General features: G+C 37.9%; 1 protein-coding gene across 4 annotated transcripts in view; it reads right to left on the bottom strand.

The window, feature by feature from the left end:
• RNMT (RNA guanine-7 methyltransferase) overlaps positions 1 to 25069 on the bottom strand; it is a 58507-nt gene that overhangs the window by 13712 nt on the left and 19726 nt on the right. For 2 of the 4 annotated variants that reach the window (XR_007455462.1, XR_007455463.1), the window contains exons 9-10: positions 19159 to 19260; positions 17760 to 17793 (exon numbers count right to left, since the gene is read on the bottom strand). Coding sequence is in view for 2 of the 4 variants with exons in the window: in XM_049620504.1 (XP_049476461.1) it covers positions 14087 to 14124; positions 17760 to 17793; positions 19159 to 19260 (174 nt within the window). In the remaining 2 variants the exon portion in view is untranslated. Of the gene's footprint in view, positions 1 to 3084; positions 3120 to 13912; positions 14125 to 17759; positions 17794 to 19158; positions 19261 to 25069 lie in introns of those variants that run through there. The other 2 variants (XM_049620506.1, XM_049620504.1) reach the window with 2 other exon arrangements.

Raw genomic sequence — 25069 nt, 5'->3', positions numbered from 1 at the left:
GATTGTGCCTCTACAACATAAGTTCTAAATTAAATTTAGCATTTGCTACAGCGCACCAGTTGACGTAACCTCACAAACTCAATCAATCCTGGGGCTCAAATTACACTTGTGAATCCCACAAAATTTAAATTTTGTATCACATATAATCTTAGGAAAGTAGCCAATGCAAAATAGAGAAAAAATAGGTATACCTCACTTAACAGCCTTGCCTAAATTTCCCACATTTATAGAATGGATTACTGCTCCCCTTAAGTTAAAATAGTTAATATGACCCAACATAAAGGAATTGTTTGAGAAAACAAGGCCTTTAAATATTAACATTTAATCCTTGATCCTTAATCATTAATAAAGGGGTGATCATCTCCACCACTTCTCTGTGTGACAGCCCAATTGTGCCTGTTGTTTTTTTTTTTTCCTTTTGGTTTGTTTTAAATGTTCATTTATTCATTTTGAGAGAGAAAGCATGAGAAGGGGAGGGGCATAGAGACAGGAAGAGAACCCAAGCAGTCTCTGAGCTGTCAGCACAAAGCCCAATGAGGGCTCTCTCTCACAATCATGTGAGATCGTGACCTGTGTGGAAATCAAAAGTTGAAGGCTTAACTGACTGAGCCACCCAGGCACCCTGTGCCTATTGTTAAACACAGAAAAAATAAATTGTGTTTCATGGGACAACTACAACCTGAATGCTGTGGTTCCCAGTTCTTAAAGCCCCATTCCCAATAGCCAATATTATTAAAATTACTGATTCTGTCCAATCAACAACCTATCAATATTTTGCTCTTATGGATTTGGTTAATATATTGTGTTCAATACCTGTTTCAACAGCCTCTTAGCTGCAATTTGTCTTTGTCTCTGAAGGGATACAATACACCTTTCTCTACCCATGGGACACCTTAGTGTCTCCACCACTGCACACAACCTTCGCAGACAAGGTATTCATTGCATACACCTTTCTCCAGGAGCACAGGTATGACATTACATTGAGGACTTCTTCCTCCAAGACTATTTGACACACTCATTACAGTTGCACAACTCTAATATTCATTCATTCTTTGGGGTTCTGGTGGCAACACTTCCTCATTTACAAATTTTACTTCAAATTAAAATCAACAGACACTCCTATTAGTGCCCTCAAAACCCTTCACTCTTGAGGCTCTGGCAACTTCTTTTCCAGTCTCCTGGAGTCTCAAGTTCACTTATAATGGCCAAAATTGTCCAAGGGCATTTAATTCAAGAAACTGCCCCTCTTGACCTCATGTTCTACCCTTAAAACTACAAATATCTACATACTGGACTTTCCTGAAAATAGGGACTCTCATAGACCCTGAGCCTGCGACTCTCCATTTTCTGTTGCCCATTGTGCTTTGGGTCATGGAAACAGCACAGCAACTGAGGTCTCCTTAAGATAGGATGGAGCTGGGGCGCCTGGGTGGCGCAGTCGGTTAAGCGTCCGACTTCAGCCAGGTCACGATCTCGCGGTCCGTGAGTTCGAGCCCCGCGTCAGGCTCTGGGCTGATGGCTCGGAGCCTGGAGCCTGTTTCCGATTCTGTGTCTCCCTCTCTCTCTGCCCCTCCCCCGTTCATGCTCTGTCTCTCTCTGTCCCCAAAATAAATGAAAAACGTTGAAAAAAAAATTAAAAAAAAAAAAAGATAGGATGGAGCTAAACATGGGCCCTCTGGCATATTCCATGTGCAGGAGGGGGTGATCTTCCCTGTCCTGAGTGTCTTTCTAGAGGAGCCACCCATTCCCCAGACTCCTCAGCTACCTAGGGCATCCCTTGGGATTAACTGAGTGAACAACAATGGGAGTTCATGAACCATACAAGTGACAGTGCTAACCACCAGCAGAATGTGCTACGTTCCCCTCAGCCAGGATGTCCATAATAAGGACAGGACTCCAAAACAACACACTAGACCAAACTTCAGGCAGTCATCTTAGTACCAGATGCCCCAGCCAACAAGTGTCCCCATCTTCACATTTATTATAAACTGCTGGATCATTACCTAAGAGTTGTCCCCTTCAGGGTAAAGAACCCTGGGAATCTCTTACCTCACAGATACACAAAATTATAAATCAAAATGGCATATGTCTTTACATGTACTAAGGCCACAATACTAAGCTTTGCCAGGACACTCCTTATTCCTTTCAGTTACAGACATTACTAATAGTAACCAAGACACACATTTCACTTCTCAAAAACAATGCTGTGCTCTTTGAAAAAGCCTTCACTAGAACTTTCATGTTCCTAATAGGTCCCAGATCATGAGTTAAATTAGGAGACATACTGGTCTTCTTGAACAACTCCTTTGTAAATCCAGTCTGGCAAATGGACCTCTCTATCTTGCCCTGGGTCTTAATCTCTCTTAATTTTAGGCTCTTTCACTGACTCATACCTCACACCAAATTTAAAAACTTTCTCACTGCCCTTTTTTATATTTAAAGAGGGATATATCTTGACTCCATGTATATTAAGACTCAATATATATTAATAGTGTCTACTCCTATATAAAATTTCAATCTTGTCTCCATCCCATAAGAAAACTCATAAAACAAGATGTCCTGTGGTAGCTGGTTCCAGTCAAGGTTAACTGAGCTACTCAAAATTGTTTTCATGGATCCAGGCTCCTTTTGTCTTCTGTTTTTGTGCTTAGGCTTGTTCCCTTATGGTTGCAAGATGGGTATCACATCAGTTTGTTCCAAAAGTCAGAGACAAGGGACAGCCTTATGACTTTTTATCAGGGACTAAACCTTTCTCAGAAACTCCTAAATAGACTCCCCTGTATTTCATCAACCAGCATTGGGTCACATGTCTCTGGTGGACAGAATAACTAATGCCACCTGCCCCCAAAGATGTCTACATCCTCATCTCCAGAACCTGTGGCAAGGTGCTTGGCAGATGTGATTAAGGATCTGGAGGTGGGAAGGTTATCCTTATTATCCAGTGGGCTCTATATATAATCACAAAAGTTCTTAAAGAGGAAAGCAGGAGGGTCCACGCTCTTCACACGTTGGAGCTGAAATCTGTTCTTCAGCCTTTGAACAAGTATCGTTCAAGAGACATCTCAAATAACGTGTGAAGTTAGTAACTTCCCTTCCAGTTCATAGTTGTTCTCTGGGATCTATGGAAATAAATGAAAGCCCCCGTCACAAGAATAAGTAGAAGCTATCTACTCAGAACTTGCTGGAGCAAGGGAGTCGGCACCACTACGGGCCTTGGACACACTCATGAGCAGCCAGAGGAGGGAGAAAGTTTAAAAAAAAAGGATAATCCAGTTTGGAAGTTGGTGGTGTTGGGAAGCTGGAGCAGCCTGTTGGAAGCAGGCCAATCATGATTTGTTGGGGGAGCATATTTGGCTTTCTCTGGTTGGTCATAAATGGAGGTGGGAACAAAGATAGGGAAGCTGAGAGTCACTGACCAAGTCCTGGCTGTTCTGAGCCATGGCTGTAGAGGTCATGGCTTAAAGGGCTGGCTACTGCAGAGGGTGTGGGTCAGAGTTCTGTGGTCATCTATGGTCTGCTGTCCATTGTATGTTCAGCCTTTCAGGGTTTACTTCTCACTGTTGCCTCTCATCTCAGCTGCCTATTGTCACAGAATTTTGCATTCCTTAAACTCACAGGAGCCCCCAGATCCTGGCATAAGGATTGTGAGGGGGCCTAGGAGCTGGGCAGTCAGAGTCAGGAGGGAAGGAGGAAAATTGGAACCAATGATTTGTTTGGAGGGTTGTAGCCAGATACTGACAGAAACTGGAAGAATTAAAAACTGGATAATGATTAACAATTTGGACAAGGTGACAGGATCCAATCCAATCTGCAGGTAGGGACCAAAAATGGTTTTTACACTGTATGTGTGAGGTGGGGGGAAAAGGGGCAGAAAGGTGGTCTTCACCAAACAAGGCATAATGTGCATATCCTTCAGTTACCATCATTTATAGAGTTACAATGAATGGAGTTAGGATCTAATAACCTAGAAGAGTGTGCTATATAGACAATGCATAGTTATCCGCTGAACCACAAAATTTTTCTCTGTATCTCCTTGAAAGGGATGTCCCAAAAGTAGTTTTTTGTTGGAAGGAAGACAAGTAAATGGAGTGCAGGATGAGGAGGAAGCGCAGGAAAAGGCTGACACAGGATACAATAAGTTTACATGTCTACATTACTTACTGGGCACCCATAGGGTGTAGAGAAGTCTGGATTATACCCTGCTGGAGAATTGGAAGGAATTCCCAGCTAAGGAACCTCAGCCACTAGCAACCCAAAGAGCAGGGGTTTCCGTCTCTTGCTAATGCTTCTGTTCATTTTAAGTGTGGGGATTCACTGCCAAAGTTTATGGATGAAATATAAGGAAATTTAAAGCTTCAGACAATTGCTAACGAAGACCATTTGTTGCATTAATAACACAAAGGTAAATGTTATAGGAAATATCTCCTGTTAGCATGCCAGTTTAGCCCTGGATAATTAAATAAATTGCAACAATCTGTGGTAGGAAATCACTGTTAAAAGTCATTAAAATGTACTTTTATTTTCCTCAATCTCACAAGCAGGAAGAGCAACTTCAGTTTTGTGTGGATTGGTTGTTTTCATAGAGCAGTTGGAGTAAAGGTGAGGCAGAGAAGAATAGGAGTGCTTTCTGTTCTAGCAGTGTTTGCAAAGAACTCTCACAAAAATGACTTTGTTGGTCATCTTCTAGGTTTGATGTCAGAACAATATACAACCTTATCCACTCAAATCTCTGTGGTTAGAGGTATACTTCTAGATTTCCGGAAATTTTACCTTCATATTTTTTTTTTACATTTTCTAGTACACATAATAAACTTCTTATTAACAGGAACCAAGTCTTTTACTTCCAGAGTAATCTAGTCATACAACCAATCACTCCACATTGTCCAGGCTGTTGTAAATATTTTAGGCTTTATGGGCCCATATGGTCTGTGCTGCATATTCCTTTAAAAATTTTTAACAGTAGTTTGCAGATCCCTATCTTATTCCAAATACCCCTCTTGCCCCTTTTCAGTTACTCACAGATTTCATCTCCCAGTCCCAAACAAACATTAATCTACTTCCTGCCTCCATAGTAGGGGTCTACAAACTACTATCATGGGCCAGATCTAGCCTGTGGCCTGTTTTTGTAAATAGTTTCTTGGAAACACAAACCGTGCCCATTCATTTACATTACAGTATACCACAGCTTTCTCCCAACAACTGCAGAGCTTCGTTAAAAGAGAGACTGTTTGGCTGACAAAGCCTAAAATATTTACTGCATTGCCCTTTACAGAAAATTTTTGCTGACCTCTGTCCATGCACTTGCCTTTTCAAAGGCCATTTCATATGCATGGAATCACACAATATATACTCTTCTGAATCTGACCTCTTTTATTCAGCATACAGTTTTTGAGGTTCATTTATATTGTATCATGTATAAGAAGTTCATTCCTTTTTATTGCTGAATATTCCATTGTAAGGATACACATTTTGTTTATCTGTTCACAGTTGATAGATATGTGGATTGCTTCCACATTTGAGCTGCTATGAATAATGCTGTGAACACTGACATACAAGTCTTACGTGTGGACATATGTTTTCATTTCTCTTGGGTAGACCCCTAGGAGTAGATTTTATGGGTCATATGGTAAATTTATGTCTAACATTTTAAGAAAATGTCAAGCTGCTTTCCAAAGTGGCTATGCTGTTTTGCATTCTCAGGAGCAACATATGAGGGCTCCCTCTTCACCATGTCCTCCCCAACACTTGTCTGTTCATTTTGGTTATGCCATTCTAGTGGATGGAAAGTGGTACTGTGTTATGGTTTTAAACTGGATTTCCAAATGACTAATGATGATGATTTTTTTCCTGTGCTTTTTAGCCATTTGTATGTCTTCTTTTGTAAACCTCTGTTCAAATATTTTGCCGATTTGTAAACTGGATTGTTTGCCTCATTGAGTTTTAAGAGTTCTTTGTATATTCTGGATACAAGTCATTTGCCACAAATATGATTTGCAAATATTTTTCCCATTCTATAGGCTATTAATTTCTTTAACCAGTGTCTTTTAATGCACAAAATTTTAAATTTTGATAAAGTCCAATTTATCAATCATATTTTAATGGATGAATGAGTTTGGTATCATATCTAAGAAATCTTTGACTAACCCAGGGTCATGAGGACTTTTCCCTATGTTTTCTTCTAAAAGTGTTATAGTTTCAGTTCTTAAATTAGGTCTTGAATCCATTTTGAGTTAATTTTTGCATATGGTGTAAGATAAGGGTCAAAATTGCACCATCACCATTTGTCAAGAAGACTATCCTTTCCCTATATATTGTGGCATCTCTCTTGAAAATCAATGGACTTAAATATGAGTTTATTTTTGTACTCTACATTCTCTCCCGTTGATCTGTATGTCTATGCTCATGCCACACTGTCTTAATTACTATATATTTATAGCAAATTTTGAAATCAAGAAGTGTTAAGTCCTCTCACTCTGTTCTTTTAAAAATTTGCTGCTGGGTCCTTTGCAGTAATATATAAATTTTAGGATCAGTTTGTCAATTTCTGCGAAGAAAGCTTACTGAAATTTCTATGGGGATTGCATTGAATCTATAGACCATTTGGGGTAAGTTGTGATCCTAACAATATTGAGTATCTCAATATATGAACTTGAAATGCCCTTTCCTTAGGTCTTTAATTTTTCTCAGCAATATCTTGAAGTTTTCAATGTACAAACCTTAGGGTTTTTGTTTGCTAAACTTATTCCTAAGTATTTTATTTGTGAACTGAATTTTTTCTTAATCCCATTTTTGAATTGTTCATTGATAGTACATAGGAAGACAGCCTACTTTTTGTATATTGATCTTGTATCATGTAACTGCTGAACTTACAATTTTTTATGGGTGTGAATATTTTAGAATTTTCTATATATAGTTGTCTGCAAATAAGACTGTTTCACTCATTCTTTTTCAATGTGGGTGTCTTTCACTTCTTTTTCTTGCTTGATTACACTGGTTACAACCTCCAGTATAACATTAAATAGAAGTGGTGAGAGTGAATATCTTTGTCTTATACCTTATTTTATCTGTCTTCATTAAGTATGATGTTAGCTGTTGGTTTTTGCAGATGCCTTTGATCAGGCTGAAGAGGTTCCCTTCTATTCCAGGTTTGTTGAATTTTATCATGAGAGATGTCAGATTTTTATAAAACACTTTGTCTATTGCAGTGATCATGTGGTTTTTCCTTTTATTAATATGGTGAGTGATATTAATTTTATTTTCAGATGTTAAACCACCTTTGCATTACTGGAATAAATCCTACCTAATTGTGGTATATAATCTTTTTTATACGCTGCCGGATTCCGTTGGCTAGTGTTTTGTTGGAGATTTTTGGAATTATATTCATGAGATACTGGTTTTCTTTACTTGTGATGTCTTTTCCTGGCTTTGGTATCAGAGCCTCATAGGAGATGGGAAATACTCCCTCCTTCTCTACTTTGTAGAAGAGTTTATGAAGGATTGGTATTGTTTCTTCCTTAAATATTTTTCACAGAAATCACCAGTAAAGCCATCTGGGCCTGAGTTTCTCTTTGTGGACAGATTTTTAAGTACTTATTCAATTTTTTTTTTTTTACTATTCAGATTCCCTATTTTTTTAAGTCAGTTTCAGTATTTTGGGTCCTTTTTGTCTGAATACAAATTGTTCCTTAACATAAAATTGTTCGTATTATTCCTTTACAATCCTTTTTTTTTTTTTTTTTTGGATAGTGAGCTCGTCTTTCATTCTTCATTTTGCTAAGTTATCTTTTTTTCATCATCTAGCTAACAGTTTGTCAATTTTGTTGATCTTTTCAAAGAATCAATTTTTTATTTTGATTTTCTCTATTGTTTCTGTCTTCTATTTCTTTTTCATTCTTATTTCCTTCTTTCTTTTTGCTTTGGGTTTAATATGCTTATTCTTCCCCAGTGCCTATGCCCCTCTAGTTTCTTAAGTGGAATCTTAGGTTATTGACTAGAGATCTCCTTTTTATTTTTTCTTTCCCAATATAGGTTTTTATAGCTATACACTTCCCACACATCCTGATGTGTTTTTATTTTCATTTAGCTCAAAATATTTTGATTTCCCTTGTCATTTCTTTTTTGACCCATGGGCTATTTAGAAAGTCCTTTGGTTTAATTCCAAGTATTTGTAGATTTCTCAAATTTCCTTCTGCCTTTGATTTCTAATTCTATTGTGGTAGGAAAAATGTTTTGTATGATTTTAATCCTTTTAATTTTATGGACATTTGTTCCATGGTCTACCCTGAATAATATTTCATTTATGCCTAAAAATAATGTCTATTGTGTTAAGTGTTCTATAGATGACAATTATATAATATATGACATTTATATTAATATATATTAATTTATATTAATATAATATAGATGACATTGATAAGGTTGTTTAAATCTTTTCTATCTTTATTGATCAGGGCTATCTTTTAAAAGATTGTCACGCTGATATAATCCTCTTGTGGCTTTCCACTGATTTTAGAATATCTAGGTTTCTTTCCACCCTTGCCTATCTCTATGCATTCATCATGTAACACTCTTCACTTTGCTCAACTTAATTAACAAGCTAAAACTACCTTTGTATCCTTTTATTGATATCAAGCCCTATTACAAAGACATAATTAAGATAGTGTGGTATTGGTGCATGGATAAATAAGCTGACCTATGGAACAGAACAGAGTTCAGAAACAAACCCACACATGTATGATCACCTTATACATCAAAAAGGTAAAAAAACAGTGGTATAGGGGAAACAAGATGGTTTTTATCAAGAAGTGGTGCTGGGAGAGCTAAAAATCCATAAAGGAAAACTTCTACCTTAAACCCTAGCTCACATTATTAACAAAAAAATCAGTATGATTCAGATTTAAAAGTAAAAGGTAAAACAAAAAAGATTTTGAAGAAAACATAGGACACATTCATGATCTCAGAATAGACAAATATTTCTTAAGCAAAATATGCCAACTATGAAAGAGAACACTGGTATACTGTATTAAAATTAACAGCTTATTTTCATATGTATTATATGTATATTTCATATAGTCTCACAACATAATACATTCAACAAATGACATGTATCCGAAATTGATATATTTTTGAAAACCACAAGACAATACAAAAGATAGTCCATCGAACAGAAAAGTGGGCAAGAACCTGAACAGATATTTAAAAAGAGGATAATCAAAAGGCAAGAATTATATGAAAAGTGAAATGAAATCTGATTAATAATCAGTGAAAACTAAAGCCACAGTGAGATACCACCACATGCCTGTCAGAATAAAATGACAAAGATTGACACTACCAAGTGTGGGGCAATTGGAACTTTTGAAAACTGTTTGGCAGTATCCAGTAAACTGAATATAATGTACATAATGGGACCCTGTAATTACAATGCTAGGCAGAAATGAGTACCTATGTGTACCAAAATTCATGTACTAGAATATTTGAGGCAGTACTATCAATAATAGTTCCGAACCTGGGAATGAACCAAACATCCATTGGATAAATATGTGGTTTATTTACACAATGGAGTACTATACAGACAGAAGGAACCACATATAAATACATGCAACAGAAATCTTACAAACATAATGTAGAGCAAATAAGCCAGATATAAGAGAATACATACTATTTGATTCCATTTATATGATGTCCAAAAACAGACGAATCTACTCTATGTTCTTAGAAGTCAGATAGTGGTTATGCTTGGGGAGGTAGTACCTGGAAGGGAACATGAGGGGCCATCTGGGTTGGTGGTAACAGTTTGTTGATTTAAGTGATGACTGTATTTGTGTTCCATTTGTGAAAAATCGACTATTATATGTTACATTTCATTTAAAAATCTTAAAACAAAATGATTTGCCTCTGCTTAATCAACTCAGACTGAAGAAGTGATTCCTTCTCTTGACCTCTCCCTTTGGCTACACTCTCACACTTATGCTACCACCTCCTGCCACTTCCAAATGATGAGGGTGGGAAAAGAACCATCCCCCATTCCCTAACATGCAGACTAAACTAGATTTGCTACAGGGCTGGTTGCTAAAGGAGCAAGTCTACCAAAATATGAAGTCCAAGTTGATCTTTGCCCTCCTGCCTGTTGATTATTCACTTTTTACCCTCCTCCCCTAGGACACTCAAATGCTCTTCTGCTCTCTCTGCCCCAAATCCTCTTACTCAGGATAAATGCTCCTCTCAGGGAACATTTAAATATCAAAGGTTTGAACCAAAAGGTTGGAGCACCAACCAGTTAACATTTCAAGTTGTGGGTAGTGCACGGGTGAGAAGTCATCTGGGTCTTTGTAACACCCCTGGAGATTGGGGTGCAGGCTGGACTTGAGGAATATGGGTGTTCAAATCTTGGCTCTGCCTTGGGCAAATTTGTACCTTCTCTGTGCCTCAGTTTCATTATTAAAATAGGGATTAGTGCTTACTTCAAATCATTATTAGAATCAAAATGAATTAACACATATAAAAGATTTAGAAAAATAACTGACCCAATAAATGTTAGTTGTCAACTTGGCTTTAGCCAAGGTATGCTGTCCCCAAGCATGGCTTGGGATGAATCTAGAGCTGAGGGCTTTGGGGTTAACCCAAAAATCTCCCCAAACTGAGGAGGGCATTCCTTGGGCATCCCACACTTGCTTAGTACTGCAGTGAGGAGCAGGTACCCATGCTTCAGGGCTACATGGGAGCAGAGGAGAAATTGAGAACGTGAAGAGCTGGCTGTCCCCCCAGGCTAGTCACGTATATCTATAAATAAATAAGTGTAGGAGCTTCTGCACTGACTGCCTTCAAGGAATCAGGAATGTTGCTCTGTCAGAGGGTGAGAAATGAGGTGTGTAGTTCTGACATAACAGCATCTAGGGAGGTGGTGATTCCATATACCTATGCTTCCTATTTGACTAAAGGGCCAGTAAACACCACAGGCATTTTAGTACAACTTTTATTTAGGGCCCTGGGTTCTGGATCTGGCCTTTACTTTGAAGATGCAGAAGCGTTGGCAGTGACTGGCTCACAATACATACAAAGCCTGAGGTAGACAACAAAAAGTCAGTTTATCACAATGCAAAATAATAATCAGTAGGTAGAATATTCACACTGGCATTTCCTCTTAGGCAGACCTACAGAAGAAGCCAAATCTTCAGTAGAAGGATACTTGAAGATCTACCAAAAAATAACTTAGTTGCAATAAACAGGCCAAAGAACACATCCCCAGAAGAACTAATGAGACTGGAAATCTGGACCTCCAATAGTGGACAATGCTTTTTCTGCATCTCCACTGCTGACCAACATTGCACCCTGTCTCATAGCCCGTCACTTGGTACACCTCTGCTCTGATGCCTATCAGTGCTATCATAATTTAAATAGCAATCACATTTCCTCAGTTTCCAAGTTTGGGGATCAGGGAGGCTAGGAAACTCTGTACTGGTAATCTACCTTTCAGACTCATCATGCATACTACTTAACAGAAGTCAAATTTCTTTGGGGAGTAACACTGGAACCAGAGGCTTGGTGGGAACTGGAAGAGCAATCATTACCCGCAGATGGCTATAGTGTACAGGTTAGGACCCCTTCGCGTTGGATGCAGCTGGAAATGGTCAGTTTGTCTCCCTGAACAGTACCTCTCCTTTAGTGTATTCTAGGCCCAAAGACTTCAACCTGAATATTCTTGTTATGCCAAAATCCAGCCATGTTCCCTGACCAATCCTCCCAATCCTTAGGTTGTGTCCTCTCACAAATGGCTGGTTTGATCATTTCTTTCATCCTTGGAGGACAAATTGGAGTGCCTGTAGTCACTCCCACAACTACTCACACATCACTGACCTGACAGTGAAGAGCCATGTCCTCTTCATAAGTTACAAGTCTTGAATGGAAAATCCCCAAACTTTCAGACTGTGGGTATGTGGGGGTGGGGGGGAGGGGGGGGCGGTGCTAAGTCCTCCCAGCTTTTACCTTGGTGATGGGAGATGATGGGCAGGATCCACCTTTTCTTAACAGTTATCCCTGAGTCACTGCCCAGACACTTAGCTGCAGCAGGAACGCATCAGGGAATGGGGGGAAGAGCAGAGGCAGCCATGAGACCAACAAAGCTCAGGGGCAAGGGAAACACTAGAACTCTGCATCCTCCTGGTATGGCTCTGCAAGCCTCCTGCACACACAACAGCTTACTTGCTCAGACTGAAGAGATCTGCTCAATACACTCGTGTTTTCTTTGCTCCTTTCTACCCCTTCAGTGAAGGCTCCAGGGACTCCACCTTCCTTTTCTGCTTTGTATCACCACCAAACACTCCATCCTTCAGTGGGATCCTAAAGAGCAGGAGGCTAAAAACGTCTTATTACTTGCTTAGAATTAACTAAGACCATTAAATGAAAATGATGATAGGAAATGATAAAGAAGCTTTACATCCTCTATCGAACTATCAAAACATTTTCTGGTACCTGCCCCAGAATTAAAATGAACCTGGATATGTACACTAAGAGCTCACCATCCCTACCTCCCCAGCACCATTACAAAAACTTTGTTAGTTAATGGCAGCCACCACAGTCAGAAGTACTATTATTTATTTCTCCAAATAACTTATGGCAAACCACCACATAAGGCAAAAAGACTTCATTTTTGTAAACCGGTAACAGTTTGGAGGTTGACAGATTGCACAAGGAACAGAAATTAGGTAACCCGTGTTCTCTTGTTAAAAGGTCTGTTACTCCAACACCATGAATAATCTACATATATAAACAAATTAAGAAACTTTACCTTTTAAACAAGTACTCTGGATAGTTATAGAAAGTAATGTCTTTAGACCTATGCATTAAACAAATGATTTTTAAAAGAATACGCAATAATTGCTCTGCTTTGTTCTCTGTAAGTTTTTCACTACATCTAAACACTGGCAAGTTTTTTAAACAGTGATGTAAAGTAAAGACAACAGTTCACCTAGGTGTCTGTTGGAAGAGGAGTCAAGCAAGAAGCCAGGGCTGAAAATAGTAACAGTTCTGAAACAGCAAATGCAAATTCTGAATGATGATGAGATGCTGGACCCTACTGTGCAAAGTACAACGTTGTAATAGAAGAACCGGTACTGCTTCTCTCTGGGCTGAAGGGGAGTAACAAATCTATACAGCACACAGTGCCAGTATCCTCTCTGACATCAGGGAGAATTAATCTGAAGTCTGCTTGTCCGTTCCCTTTAGTCACATCCTCCTATTGCAGTTTCATACGTAAGTCTGAGGAAAATGTGCAACAGATTCACATGGGACAGGTTCATTAAATTTTGAGAAAAACAGCTACGGCATTTTTGTTAAATGAAGAAAGGGAAATGTGTCTAAATGCATTCTTGATAACAAGAAGCATTAATTGTTATGGAAGGAAATTCTTAAGATAAAGCCCCTAAAGTCCAAAACAATTTTATGCTGGCATCTAAAACGTTCCAACCAGTTCCAGAATTAGATCGTATTAGCAAACAGTTAGTATTTACAGTGAAATGTAATAACTGGCTACAATTCTAGGTAAATAACTTTATGACCATCTACAATTTTGTTTTAAACTTGTAACTTTAGCGATGTATACTGAACATATTCAGTTGTACAGAACACAATCCATTTAATCTTGAAAAACACTATATATCAGAACAGAAATGAGCACACACTCCCGGCAAACCAGTATGCTCCCTCATCAATTCTACAACTACAATAAATTTAATACTATAAACAAACATTAAACAAATCAGAGCACTGTGGAAAGGGTCCAGCAGCTTTAACAAGTCATATTATAATTTTTATGCGCTAATAGAGTAGAGAGGCAAATGGAATTCTTAGAACATTACTTAAAAATAGACTTTTAAAGACAAAGGTCCCAACTCATTCTTATATACACACACAAAAGTTCATCTGTCACAGACAGCAAATGTTGAATTTATACACTGGAGTTTCCGGCAGCATCCTGCACATTTAGACTAATTAAAACAAACAAACAAACAGGAAGTTGTCAAATCTAGGATGGATCACGCAAATCTGTACAAGACAGGCCACAGCTGTCCTGGGGCTACTGTATATGTGCTCACTGCTGCTTCTCAAATGCAAAGACCAAGTAAATACCTAAAAAGAAAGTAATAGAAATTTGAGTTTGGTTTCTCATATTGTCATGCTAAACAGTACAATTTTAGTCCTGTTCATAATTTGGGGAAAATTCTCAAGCTTCTGAAGGGAAAAATCCCATTATTTCTAAGGGTCCTCAATTATTTTGAGTCATATGTAAGTAGCTATGGGATTACATCTGTTTACCTGAAAACATATATCCACTTACTATAATAGTGACATTACAGCTCTTGAGAAAACCAATTCAACAGTTCTAAACACCTCTAAAAACAGTTTGAGATAAGAAAAATTAAAAGTATAAAACCAAGAAAATTAAAATTAAAAAATCTTATAACTTAATGCTTTCTATCTGGAACGAGATGGGTAGGATAGCTGCACTACCTCGAGGACTTCTGGCAGTGACTCTCTAGGTTTTCTATTCAAAAAAACACTAGTAAGAATTATAAGGAACATACTATAAGGAACATACATGGCGTGCATGTTAAAATTCATCCACCTACCCAATTATTGTGTTGTAGGGCCTGATAAGGAAAGTGAGCCAAAAGCTATGTAGTTTTTGCTACATAACTGATAATTAAGATATTGATAACTGATGCTTAGAGATATTTATCTGGCCCAACAGTGATATTCCAGCCCCAAGAATACTCTCCTCTAAATATGGTTTCCTGCTTTGGCACGTGTTTACTCAAAGACACCTAAGTGCATCTACGGTTCCTCATTCTGGATCACAGTGAAGTTCAAATCTGTTATATCTTCTAAGATACCAGTAGATTTTATGGTGAGCAAACATCTAAAAAAAGAAAAATCCTCAAAACATCACAAGGATGCTCAGGGCATACACTAGGACACTCAGCCAGCAAGTCAAGATAGTAGGCCATGTACCTTGGTGTCCTCCCTTCATGAGTTAACTTCTGAACAGGGTACAGATGAATGACTACAGACCATGTAAAAACCTCCTGATCCTCTAGCTTTTTACTCAAGCTGTCCAGGAGTACCACACCAGTCCTTCCAAGTGCTACTTTGGCAATACTATTCTCTGTTTCTTATCTACTAGTTCCTAATTTCTTTTAGGAGAAATGAAATATTGGGGCACCTGGGTGGCTCAGTCAGTTAAGCATCTGACTTCAGCGCAGGTCATCATCTCACGGCTTATGAATTCAAGCCCCACATCGGCTATCAACACAGAGTCCACTTTGGATCCTCTGTCTCCCGCCCTCTGCCCCTCCTCTGCTCATTCTCTCTTTCAAAATAAATAAACTTAGAAAGAAATTAAATACTGCTGGCAACACAGTATAAAGATAGAGAATAGTCAGGGTCATAGCAACACATCAGATTCCTCCAGAAGACAAGGAAGCAAAGCAGTCTAAGATATCTGTAAGTGTATCACAGGACTTAGGAGCAGGCAGTGTTATTTAGCTTGTCCCACACTCCAAGTGATCTGTCTCCAGTCCTACCCACCCCAAACACACTGGTACCTACGGCAGACAATCCAGCAATCTTGACCTTCCCTAAATCTAAGGTCATTTAAAATCACTCAGATGCAGTGTCTGACTTCAGATCGACAATTAATAACTTTCTTTCCTCTCTAAAATGCCTTCTGTGTAGGCATTTCACTTGGAATTTAAAGAAATAAATCCTGAACCACTTATAAAAGCAATTAAGCAACAATTCTCTACTTTATTTTCACATTTAAAGAATCTTCTAGAGGAGCAACAGGTTCTTGTAATAGGAGTTTAATTAGATGAGGAGGAGTTTGAAGTACAGCTTCTACTTATCAGACTGTGACTCCAGCCCACAAATCCTCCAGTTTAGAATAGTGTAATTCATGAAAGACCACACTGATCCTGACATGCTAGAGTTTGGCTGCAATGTGGCCACTGCTCCTTTCCTACTGCTTTTCACATCTCTAACCTATCTCTCCCTCCACTGTCTGGGGGCATCTAATTCTTCATCTGCAAGCTATCACTAAAGTCCACACTGAGGTACAGAAACACAGTTCTAAACTATACCTAGTACCACCATCGCATTTGACCAAAGTTTTCCTTACATCATACTTTAGGACTGGCAGGATGTCTAAGATACCTAAGTCTCCACTTTGGGAAAAGTAATGAAAATGTACAGGTTTAGGCACACATTTCTCAGTCTGATGGTCCTATAATCCCATTTCCACTAAGGGCACCAATATTCTGAGACAAACAGGCTCAACATGTTGGCTCTATTTGTATTTCTTCCTTTTCCTCTCTCTCCAATTCAGCAAGTCCTAAGAAAAATCCCTTCACAAAGGCTTCCATGAGGCCATGGGTACAAGTATGAATCAGTTGGGTTAGCTCTGTGACCTCAGGTAAGTTATTTAAGTGCTTTCTTATCTGTGAAAAGGAGATATTAGTGAGACTAGTTTACCCTTAAAGTTGTGAGGATTAAATAAGTTACAACATATGAAAAGGCTCCAGTCATGCTTGAGCACATGTTAAATATTCAATTATACCAACTATTATTACTTCCCAGATTTTACTACTTTTCCTTAGGCTCTCCTACAGCTATTTTCCCTATTATAGAAACTTCAGCACTTAAAACAGTTTGCCTAGCACTGCATTTATTTGTGTCTGTTTCTTTCATTAGATTGTAAACATCTGGGAAGTAGAGACTGCAACTGTTTACTTTGTTTATCCCCCAAAGCCCTTTCACAGAACTTTATGTAAGTTAATACTCAACATTTATCAAATAGATTGTCTCTGATTACCACTTATGCCTTCAACATAATCAACAAATACTTAAATGAACAGTGGGAACTACCTTTTATGTCCTCAGGACAGCTACATTAGGGTATTATCATCTTAACACGGAGGCCCTGGGTGATGCTTTCTCAGCATCCATTTGCTGAAGAACCACGGACTTCACAGATTTGCCAGGCCTCTGACTTCTCTTCCAAAGACAGGTATCTCACTTCAGAATGTCTTTGTACCAGGCCCTTCCCAATCACACATCCCTCTAAAATATCCTGCTCATTGCTACTTCACTAAATGTTCTAGTACTTATTAATTATGCCTTTGTAGTCAACATCAGAGTGGCTAGAAACAAAATACATGGAAGTGTTCCATAAGCCAAAATTTCCAAAGAAATCTGAGGTAAAAACAGCAAATACAGATGCCTATGTAGTAACAATTAGGTAATGAAAATGTTTAAGAATGTTAAGGGTGCCTGGGTGGTCAGTTGGTTAAGCGACTGACTCTTGGTTTTAGCTCAGGTCATGATCTCATGGCTTTGCAGGTTGGAGCCCTGCACCAGGCTTTGTTGGAGCCCTGCACCAGGCTTTCAGCACACAGCCTGATTGGGATTCTCTCTCTCCTCTTTCTCTGCCCCTTCCTCACTCATGCTGTCTCTCTCATAATAAATAAAATAAACTTTAAAAAAAAAAAAGAATGCTCATGAAAGTTTATGTTAAGGAATGCCCTGCATATATTTTCTCTTGGCACTAAATAGCTGTGCAAGAAAAAGTGAGTTAGACACATACAGGGATTCTGTGTAAACATAAAACACACACACATACTAACGTATATCAAAAAATTCCAAAGTTTTCAAATTTTAACAATCACTCTGAAACAATCTTTGTAAATCTACACTGATGATATACTCACTTGTGGCTTCCCACTCTGACTTACTTAAGGTTCCCTAAAATTAAAAAAAAAAAAAAGAAAGAACATTTTAGATTGAATATGGAAGTACATAAACATGTATTTTTCAACAATGGACAGAAGTGCCCAAACAACCCTAGTTCGCTATAAATATAAGTTGACCCTTGAACGACACAAGCTTGAACTGTGCAGATATACTTATATGTGGACTTTTTCAATAAATGCCATACTGTAAACATGTTTTCCTTATGATTTTTAAATAACATTTTTTCTCTAGCTTACATTACTATAAGAATATAGTATACAATACATATACAAAATACGTATTAACTGATCATGTTACTGGTAAGGCTTATGGTCAACAGTTGGCTATTGTTAGTTACATTTTGGGGAATCAAAAGTTATAGGCTTACTTCTGACTGCATGGGGAGTCAGCAACCCAACCCTCACACTGTTCAAGGGTCAACTGTATACATAATTTACTTTTAATATTACTGTGATCTAAATATATCAAAAAAGTCAATGAGACTTTAATGTTATCCTCTCAATTGTGCTCTCCTGCCTAATTCTCTAAACTACCGATTCTCAACCAAAGGGTGAATCTGTGTAAAGAGGGTATTCGTGTGTGTGTATAATTGGAAAAAGCATCAATTTTATATTTTTAACGTGGAAAATGAAAACATTAAAAAGCCTCTCTTGAACATCCAATAGCATTGTAGGAAGAAATAAGATTTTTGTGTTTTTACAAAGGAATCACAACATACATATCATACAAAAGAAATAAATTATATTTTAAAGTTACTAAAATACTAAAAAACACATTGATATAGTAATATATGTGCTACTTTGTCCATGTCCTTAGACTAACAAGATAGAGTAGCCATTCCAGTAATTAATGTGATTTTGAAGAAGTGATAAATGTAAACAATAGTCTAAGATTTCAGCAGAAATGTTATGAAAATATCTGTAATTTCTATTGATGACAATCACAGCTATATCTAATACCACTGTGGTACTGTTACATTCTTAATTAAAGAAATGTGAGCTTGCATGCAGAAGTCATTGAAAATGGAGATGTAATTTTTCTCCATCAAAGTTCATGAGCCCCTGAATTTTACCTCCGAACACAGTGAGTCAGCAGTGCCCAGGTTAAGATATAATGATATAGCAAGGAACCCTCCAACCAAGCTTACAACTTTCTCCCCATCCTTACTGCCTCAGAAATAGGACTCAGTTCTCAGTACTGAAATACATTTTATTTTATATTCTATGCCTATAAAAAGGGGAAACAGACTAACAGGTATCTGATTTGTAAACCAGTGAAATAATTTCATAAGTCTCCATATACTATATGCTTTTTTTTTTTCATTTTCTATAAAACATGCTACAAATGAAAACTTACCAAAGGTAACCTTACTTGACTGTTTTTCATGTAATCTGCTGCATGTTCATAGTCATCCACCTTCTCAGAAGCAAGTTTGGAATTCTCGTTTGCAGGATATGGCTAGGGAAACCAGGGAAATTCCTAGTTAGGCAATTAAATGAAACTTACAATTCGGAATTAAAAATACTAAATCACAAAAATAAAATACTTAAGAAAATCCTTAAGTATTATTTCAGGAATACAAACTACACATACTTTTGAAATGTGAAAAAAATGGGTGAAGAGAATCCTCTCCTAACAAAGCAGTTGTTATGGTCAACTTTGATGATAATCATAGGATATTTACAGTTGGACAAAACTGGTTCACTTAGCAGCAAACATTTGCATCTCCCTGACTCCCAGTGAAAGTTTTTCTGTTATAACACAAAACTGAAGGAAGTTATTATCAAAAGAGCTAAATATTGGGGCACCTGGGTGGCTCAGTCGGTTAATAGTCCAACTTCAGCTCGGGTCATGATCTCAAGGTCCATGAGTTCGAGCCCCGCGTCAGGCTCTGTGCTGCCAGCTCAGAGCCTGGAGCCTGCTTCAGATTCTGTGTCTCCCTCTCTCTCTGCCCCTCCCCTGCTCATGCTCTATCTCTCTGTCTCAAAGATAAATAAAAACATTAAAAAAATTAAAAAAAAAAAAGAGCTAAATATTAATTTAAACATTATGGTGATATAATAGCCATCAGAAGCATGAACAGAAATTAGAATACAGATGAAAAACTTGAAATGCCGAGAGGAATATGCTGGTGGGGAGATAGGCCCCTAGGCTTGCCTTGTCCCATGAATACAACTAAGTATCAAATCATCCTAAATACTCCAGAAATTGATCTGAAGACTGGCAAAACAAACTCCACAACTTAAAAGTAGAGAAAGGGTCACAGTGAAGGTAAGAAGAGCAGAGACATGGTTTGGGACAGAAACCAATAGTGGCCACTCTGGTGGGGAGAAAGCTGCAGTCACAGAAAAGGGCAAGAGACAGACCAACACATAAGGGAATGCACAGGGAGAACAAATCCCCATAGCCATTGGCCTGGAAATAGAGAAGGCCTGAATTTTATGAGTTCCTGCAACCAGTGGGGCTTAAAGCCTGGAGTTTTAAAGGTCAGCATGCTTGGCTCTGGGAGAGCTCAGAGGGCATTGAACCTACTATTGAAGAAAAGGCAGGGCAAACAGCCTGCAGACATACAGTGTGGAAACAGTCATCTGAAAATTGCCTGGACCACACAGCAGGGAGGTTAAATGTGTCCCAGAGAGACTATGTTCACAAAGAGACCCCTAAGGGAACAAGGGAACTGGCTGGCACCATTTCCTTCCCCCACCCCTCAGCATAAACATAGAGCCATGTGCAGGAACCAATGCACTCCAACACTCACTACCTAACTTCTTACACCAAGCCTTGCCCTGCCTATACTCTAGTGGAACCGCCCTTCCCAGTCATGCTTGCCTTAGTCCCAACGAGATGGGCCCCCTTTAGCAGAAGACCAGCCCAACCCCCTGCCCACAATTCATCTCCCTAGCCGGTGTTTTGCAGGGCCTTGGTTCCAGGGGCAGTGGCAAGAGGTCCCATTTCACAAGCAGACCACAGCACACCTAGGTAAAATGTCCCACATTCAGGTTAGGGAACAAACCCTGCTCACAACAGGCAAAAATAAAAAAAAAAAAACCTCTACAAACGACTGGCGTGAAGGATAAAAAGACCAGGACACATTAGTAGAGCATACACAGCACACAACGGAGATACACCTGGAAGTGCCAGGCCCTGGGGGCCAGGGAACACTACACAGCACAGTACTATGGGACTTGTTCTTCATAAAGCCATTATGCTCAAGAACAGGAAATATAGTTGACTTTCCTAATACACAGAGACTTAGACAAAATGAGAAGACAGAGGAATTTGTCCCAAATGAAGAACACTACAAGGCCACGATCAGAGACCTAAGTGAAATACATAGAAGTATATGCCTGATGGAGAATTTAGAGCAATGATCATACAGATACTCACTGGACTTGAGGAAAAAATGAAGGACATCATCAGTGAGGCCATTAATGCAGATAAGGAATAACACAGCAGAGATAAAGGGCTCAATAAATGAAATGAGAAACACACCCAATGGAATGAACAGCGGCAGGGTGGAAGAAGCAGAGGAACAAATTAATGACCTGGAAAACAGAGTAATGGAAAGTAATCAAGCTGAACAAAAGAGAGAAAAAAGAATTATGCAAAATGAGAATAAACTTAGGGAACTCAGTGACTCCATCAAATGCAGTAACATTCATATTACAGGAGTCCCAGAAGAAGAAAGAGAAAAAGGGGCAGATAATTTATTTGAAGAAATATTAGCTGAAAGCTTCCCTACTCTGAGGAAGAAAGTGAATATCCAGATCCAGGAAGCAGAGAACCCCCATGAAAATCAACAAAAGCAGATCCACATCAAAACATGCTGTTATTAAAATGGCAAAATATAGTGATAAAGAAAAAACACTAAAGGCAGCAAGGCAAAAGAAGTCATTAACTTACAAGGGAAAACCCATAAGGCTAGCAAGCGATTTTTCAAAAGAAACTGTGCAAGCCAGAAGGGAGTAGAATGACATAGTGAAAGTGCTGAATGGGAAAAATACGCAGCCAAGAATACTCTATCCAGCAAAGCTATCATTCAGAATAGAAGGAGAGATAAAAAGTGTCCCAGACAAACAAAAACTAAAGGAGTCTGTGACCACTAAACTGGCTATGCAAGAGATATTGAAGAGGACTGTCCTAAGTGGAAAGGCCAAAAATGACAGTATGAAGGTAGGAAACACAAAAGCAGTAAAAATGAGTATTTCTATAAAAACTCAAAGAATTCACAAAATAAAAAGATGTAAAGCTATATACCTAAAACGTGGAGAGGAGAAGAATGAAGAATGGGTTCAAACTCAAATGACCATCAAGTTAATACAGACTGCTGTATACAGAAGATGTTCTATAAAAACCTAATGGTAACCACAAATCCAAAACCACTAATAAATAAGCAAAGAATAAAGACAAAGAAATCCAAATATATCACTAAAGGAAACCAGTAAACCATGAAAGAGAGAAAGACAAGAAAAGATCAGGGAAAATCTCCAGAAACAACCACAAAACAAATAATAAAATGGTAATAAATATATACCTATCAATAATTACTTTGAATGTAAATGGACTAAACACTCCATTTGTAAATGGACTAAACACTCTAATCAAAAGACACAGGGTGAGAGAATGGATAAAAAACAAGACCCAGAGCGCCTGGGTGGCTCAGGCAGTTGAGTGTCCAACTCCTGATTTTGTTTCAAGTCATGATCCCAAAGTCACGGGATTGAGCCTCACCATCAGGCTCCATGCTGAGTGGAGAGCCTGCTTGAGATTCTCTCTCACCCTTTGCCCCTACCCTGCTTGTGCTCTCTAAAATAAACAACAACAAGAGACTCATTTTAGACCTAAGATTGAGAGCGAGGGGATGGAGAAACATTCATCATGCAAATAGATGTCAAAAGACTGCTGGGTAGCAATACTTACAACACACAAAATATACTTTAAAACAAAAACTGTGACAAAAGGCCAAGAAGGACACTAGATCATAAAAGGGACAATCCATCAAGAAGACAGAATGATTGTAAATATTTATGGCCCCAATATGAAAGCACCCAAGTACTTGGGTAAAACAATAAGAATATATAAACAATAAGAAACAATAAAAATATTAAGAATATTAATAAGAAATATAAGAAATATAAGCAGTAAGAAATATAAACAATAATATAAAACAATAAGAAATATAAAGGAACTGATGATAATACAATAATAGTCGGGGACTTTAACATCCCACCTACATCAATGGACAGATCATCTAAACAGAAAATCAACAAGAAAACAATGGCTTTGAATGACACACTGGACCAGATGGATTTAACAGATATATTCAGGACATTCCATCCTAAAACAGCAGAATGCACATTCTTTTCAGGTACACATGGAATATTCTTTTAAAATAGATCACAATTAGGCCACAAAACAAAGCTTAACAAATTCAAAAAGATAGAAATCACACCATGTACCTTTTCTGAACACAACACTATGAAACCAGAAGTCAAACACAAGAAAAAATCTGGAAAGACCATGAATACACGGAGGTTAAACAATATGCTACTAAACAATGAATGGGTCAACCAGTAAATAAAAGAATAAATTTATACAGTACATGGAAACAAATGAAAATTAACACACAACAATCCAAAACTTCTGGGATGCAATAAGGCAGTTCTAACAGGGAAGTTTATAGCAATACAGGCCTACCTCAAGAAGGAAGAAAAATCTCAAATACACAACTTAACCTTACATCTAAAGGACCTAGGAAAAGAACAACAAATGAAACCTAAAATCAACAGAAGGAAGGAAATAATAAAGATTAGAGCAGAAATAAATGATATAGAAACTAAAAAAATCCAAAAAACAAAAAACAAAAAATAAACAATACATCAATTAAACCAGGAGCTGGTTCTTTGAAAAAAATTGATAATTGAAATTGATAAATCTCTAGCCAGACTTAACAAGAAAAAAAGGGAAAGGACCCAAATAAATAGAAACACAAATGAGAGAGGAGAAATAACAACCAACACCACAGAAGTACAAACATAAAATATAAGAGAATCTTATGGAAAACTATAGGCAAACAAATTGTGACAACCTAGAAGAAATGGATAAATTTCCAGAAACATATAAATTACAAAAACTGAAACAGGAAGAAACAGAATATGTGAACAGACTGATAATCTGCAAAGAAATTGAATCAGTAATCAAAAAACTCCCAAAAAACCAAAGTGCAGGACATTTAAAGAAGAGTTAAAATCTATTCTTTTCAAACTATTCCAAAAAAAAAAAAAAAAAGGAAAAGAAAACTTCGAAATTCATTCTGTGAGGCCAACACTGCCCTGATACCAACATCAGATAAAGACATCACAAAAGAAGAGAACTATAGGCCAATATCTCTGATGAACATAGATGCAAAAATCCTCAACAAAATAACTAGTAAACCAAGTCCAACAGTACATATAAAAATATCATTCACCAGAATCAAGTAGGATTTATTAATGGGTTGCAAGGGTGGTTCAATATTCATGAATCAATTGTGATATACCACATCAATAAGAGAAAGGAGAAAAACCATATGATCATTTCAACAGACACAGAAAAGTATTTGACAAAGTATAACATCCATGCATGATAAAAACCCTCAACAAAGTAGGTTTAGAGGGAACATACCTCAACATAGTAAAAGCCATATATGAAAAACCCAGTTAACATCATTCTTAATGGGGAAAACTGAAAGCCTTTCCCCTAAAAACCAAGGAACAAGATAGGATGTCCACTCTCATCATTTTTATTCAGCATAGTACTAGAAGTCCTACCCACAGCAATCAGACAACAGAAAGAAATAAAAGGCATCCAAATTGGTAAGGAAGAAGTAAAACAAGAAAAAGACTGAATACAGGGAACAAACTGATGGTTACCAGAGGGCAGTTGGTAGTGGGGGAGGGGGGGTGAGATGGGTGAAATAGGGTATGGGGATTAAGGAGTCCACTTGTCCTGATGAGCACCAGGTAATTAAAATAAAAAATTAAAAATACATATGAAAAATGAATCAACAGAGAACCCTGTGAGTTCAAGAAGGTAAGGAAAATAATCCAGCTTCCAAAATACAGGCAGTCTCCATATTTCTCTAAGAATTTGAAGGGCTACACATACACAAAAATGCTGTTTTAAGGCTATGCTGGCCAAATGTTTATTCAAATTACTTCAAGTGCTATTTTTAATCCATCTCAAGTAACATCCCTTTATACTATGAAGTGTACTGCTTTGTAATATA

The sequence above is a fragment of the Panthera uncia genome (genome assembly GCF_023721935.1).
Source record: "Panthera uncia isolate 11264 chromosome D3 unlocalized genomic scaffold, Puncia_PCG_1.0 HiC_scaffold_8, whole genome shotgun sequence".
Classification (NCBI taxonomy): domain Eukaryota; kingdom Metazoa; phylum Chordata; class Mammalia; order Carnivora; family Felidae; genus Panthera; species Panthera uncia.
The sequence above is the reverse complement of the archived record's forward strand: the minus strand, read 5'-3'. Positions and strand labels throughout refer to the sequence as shown.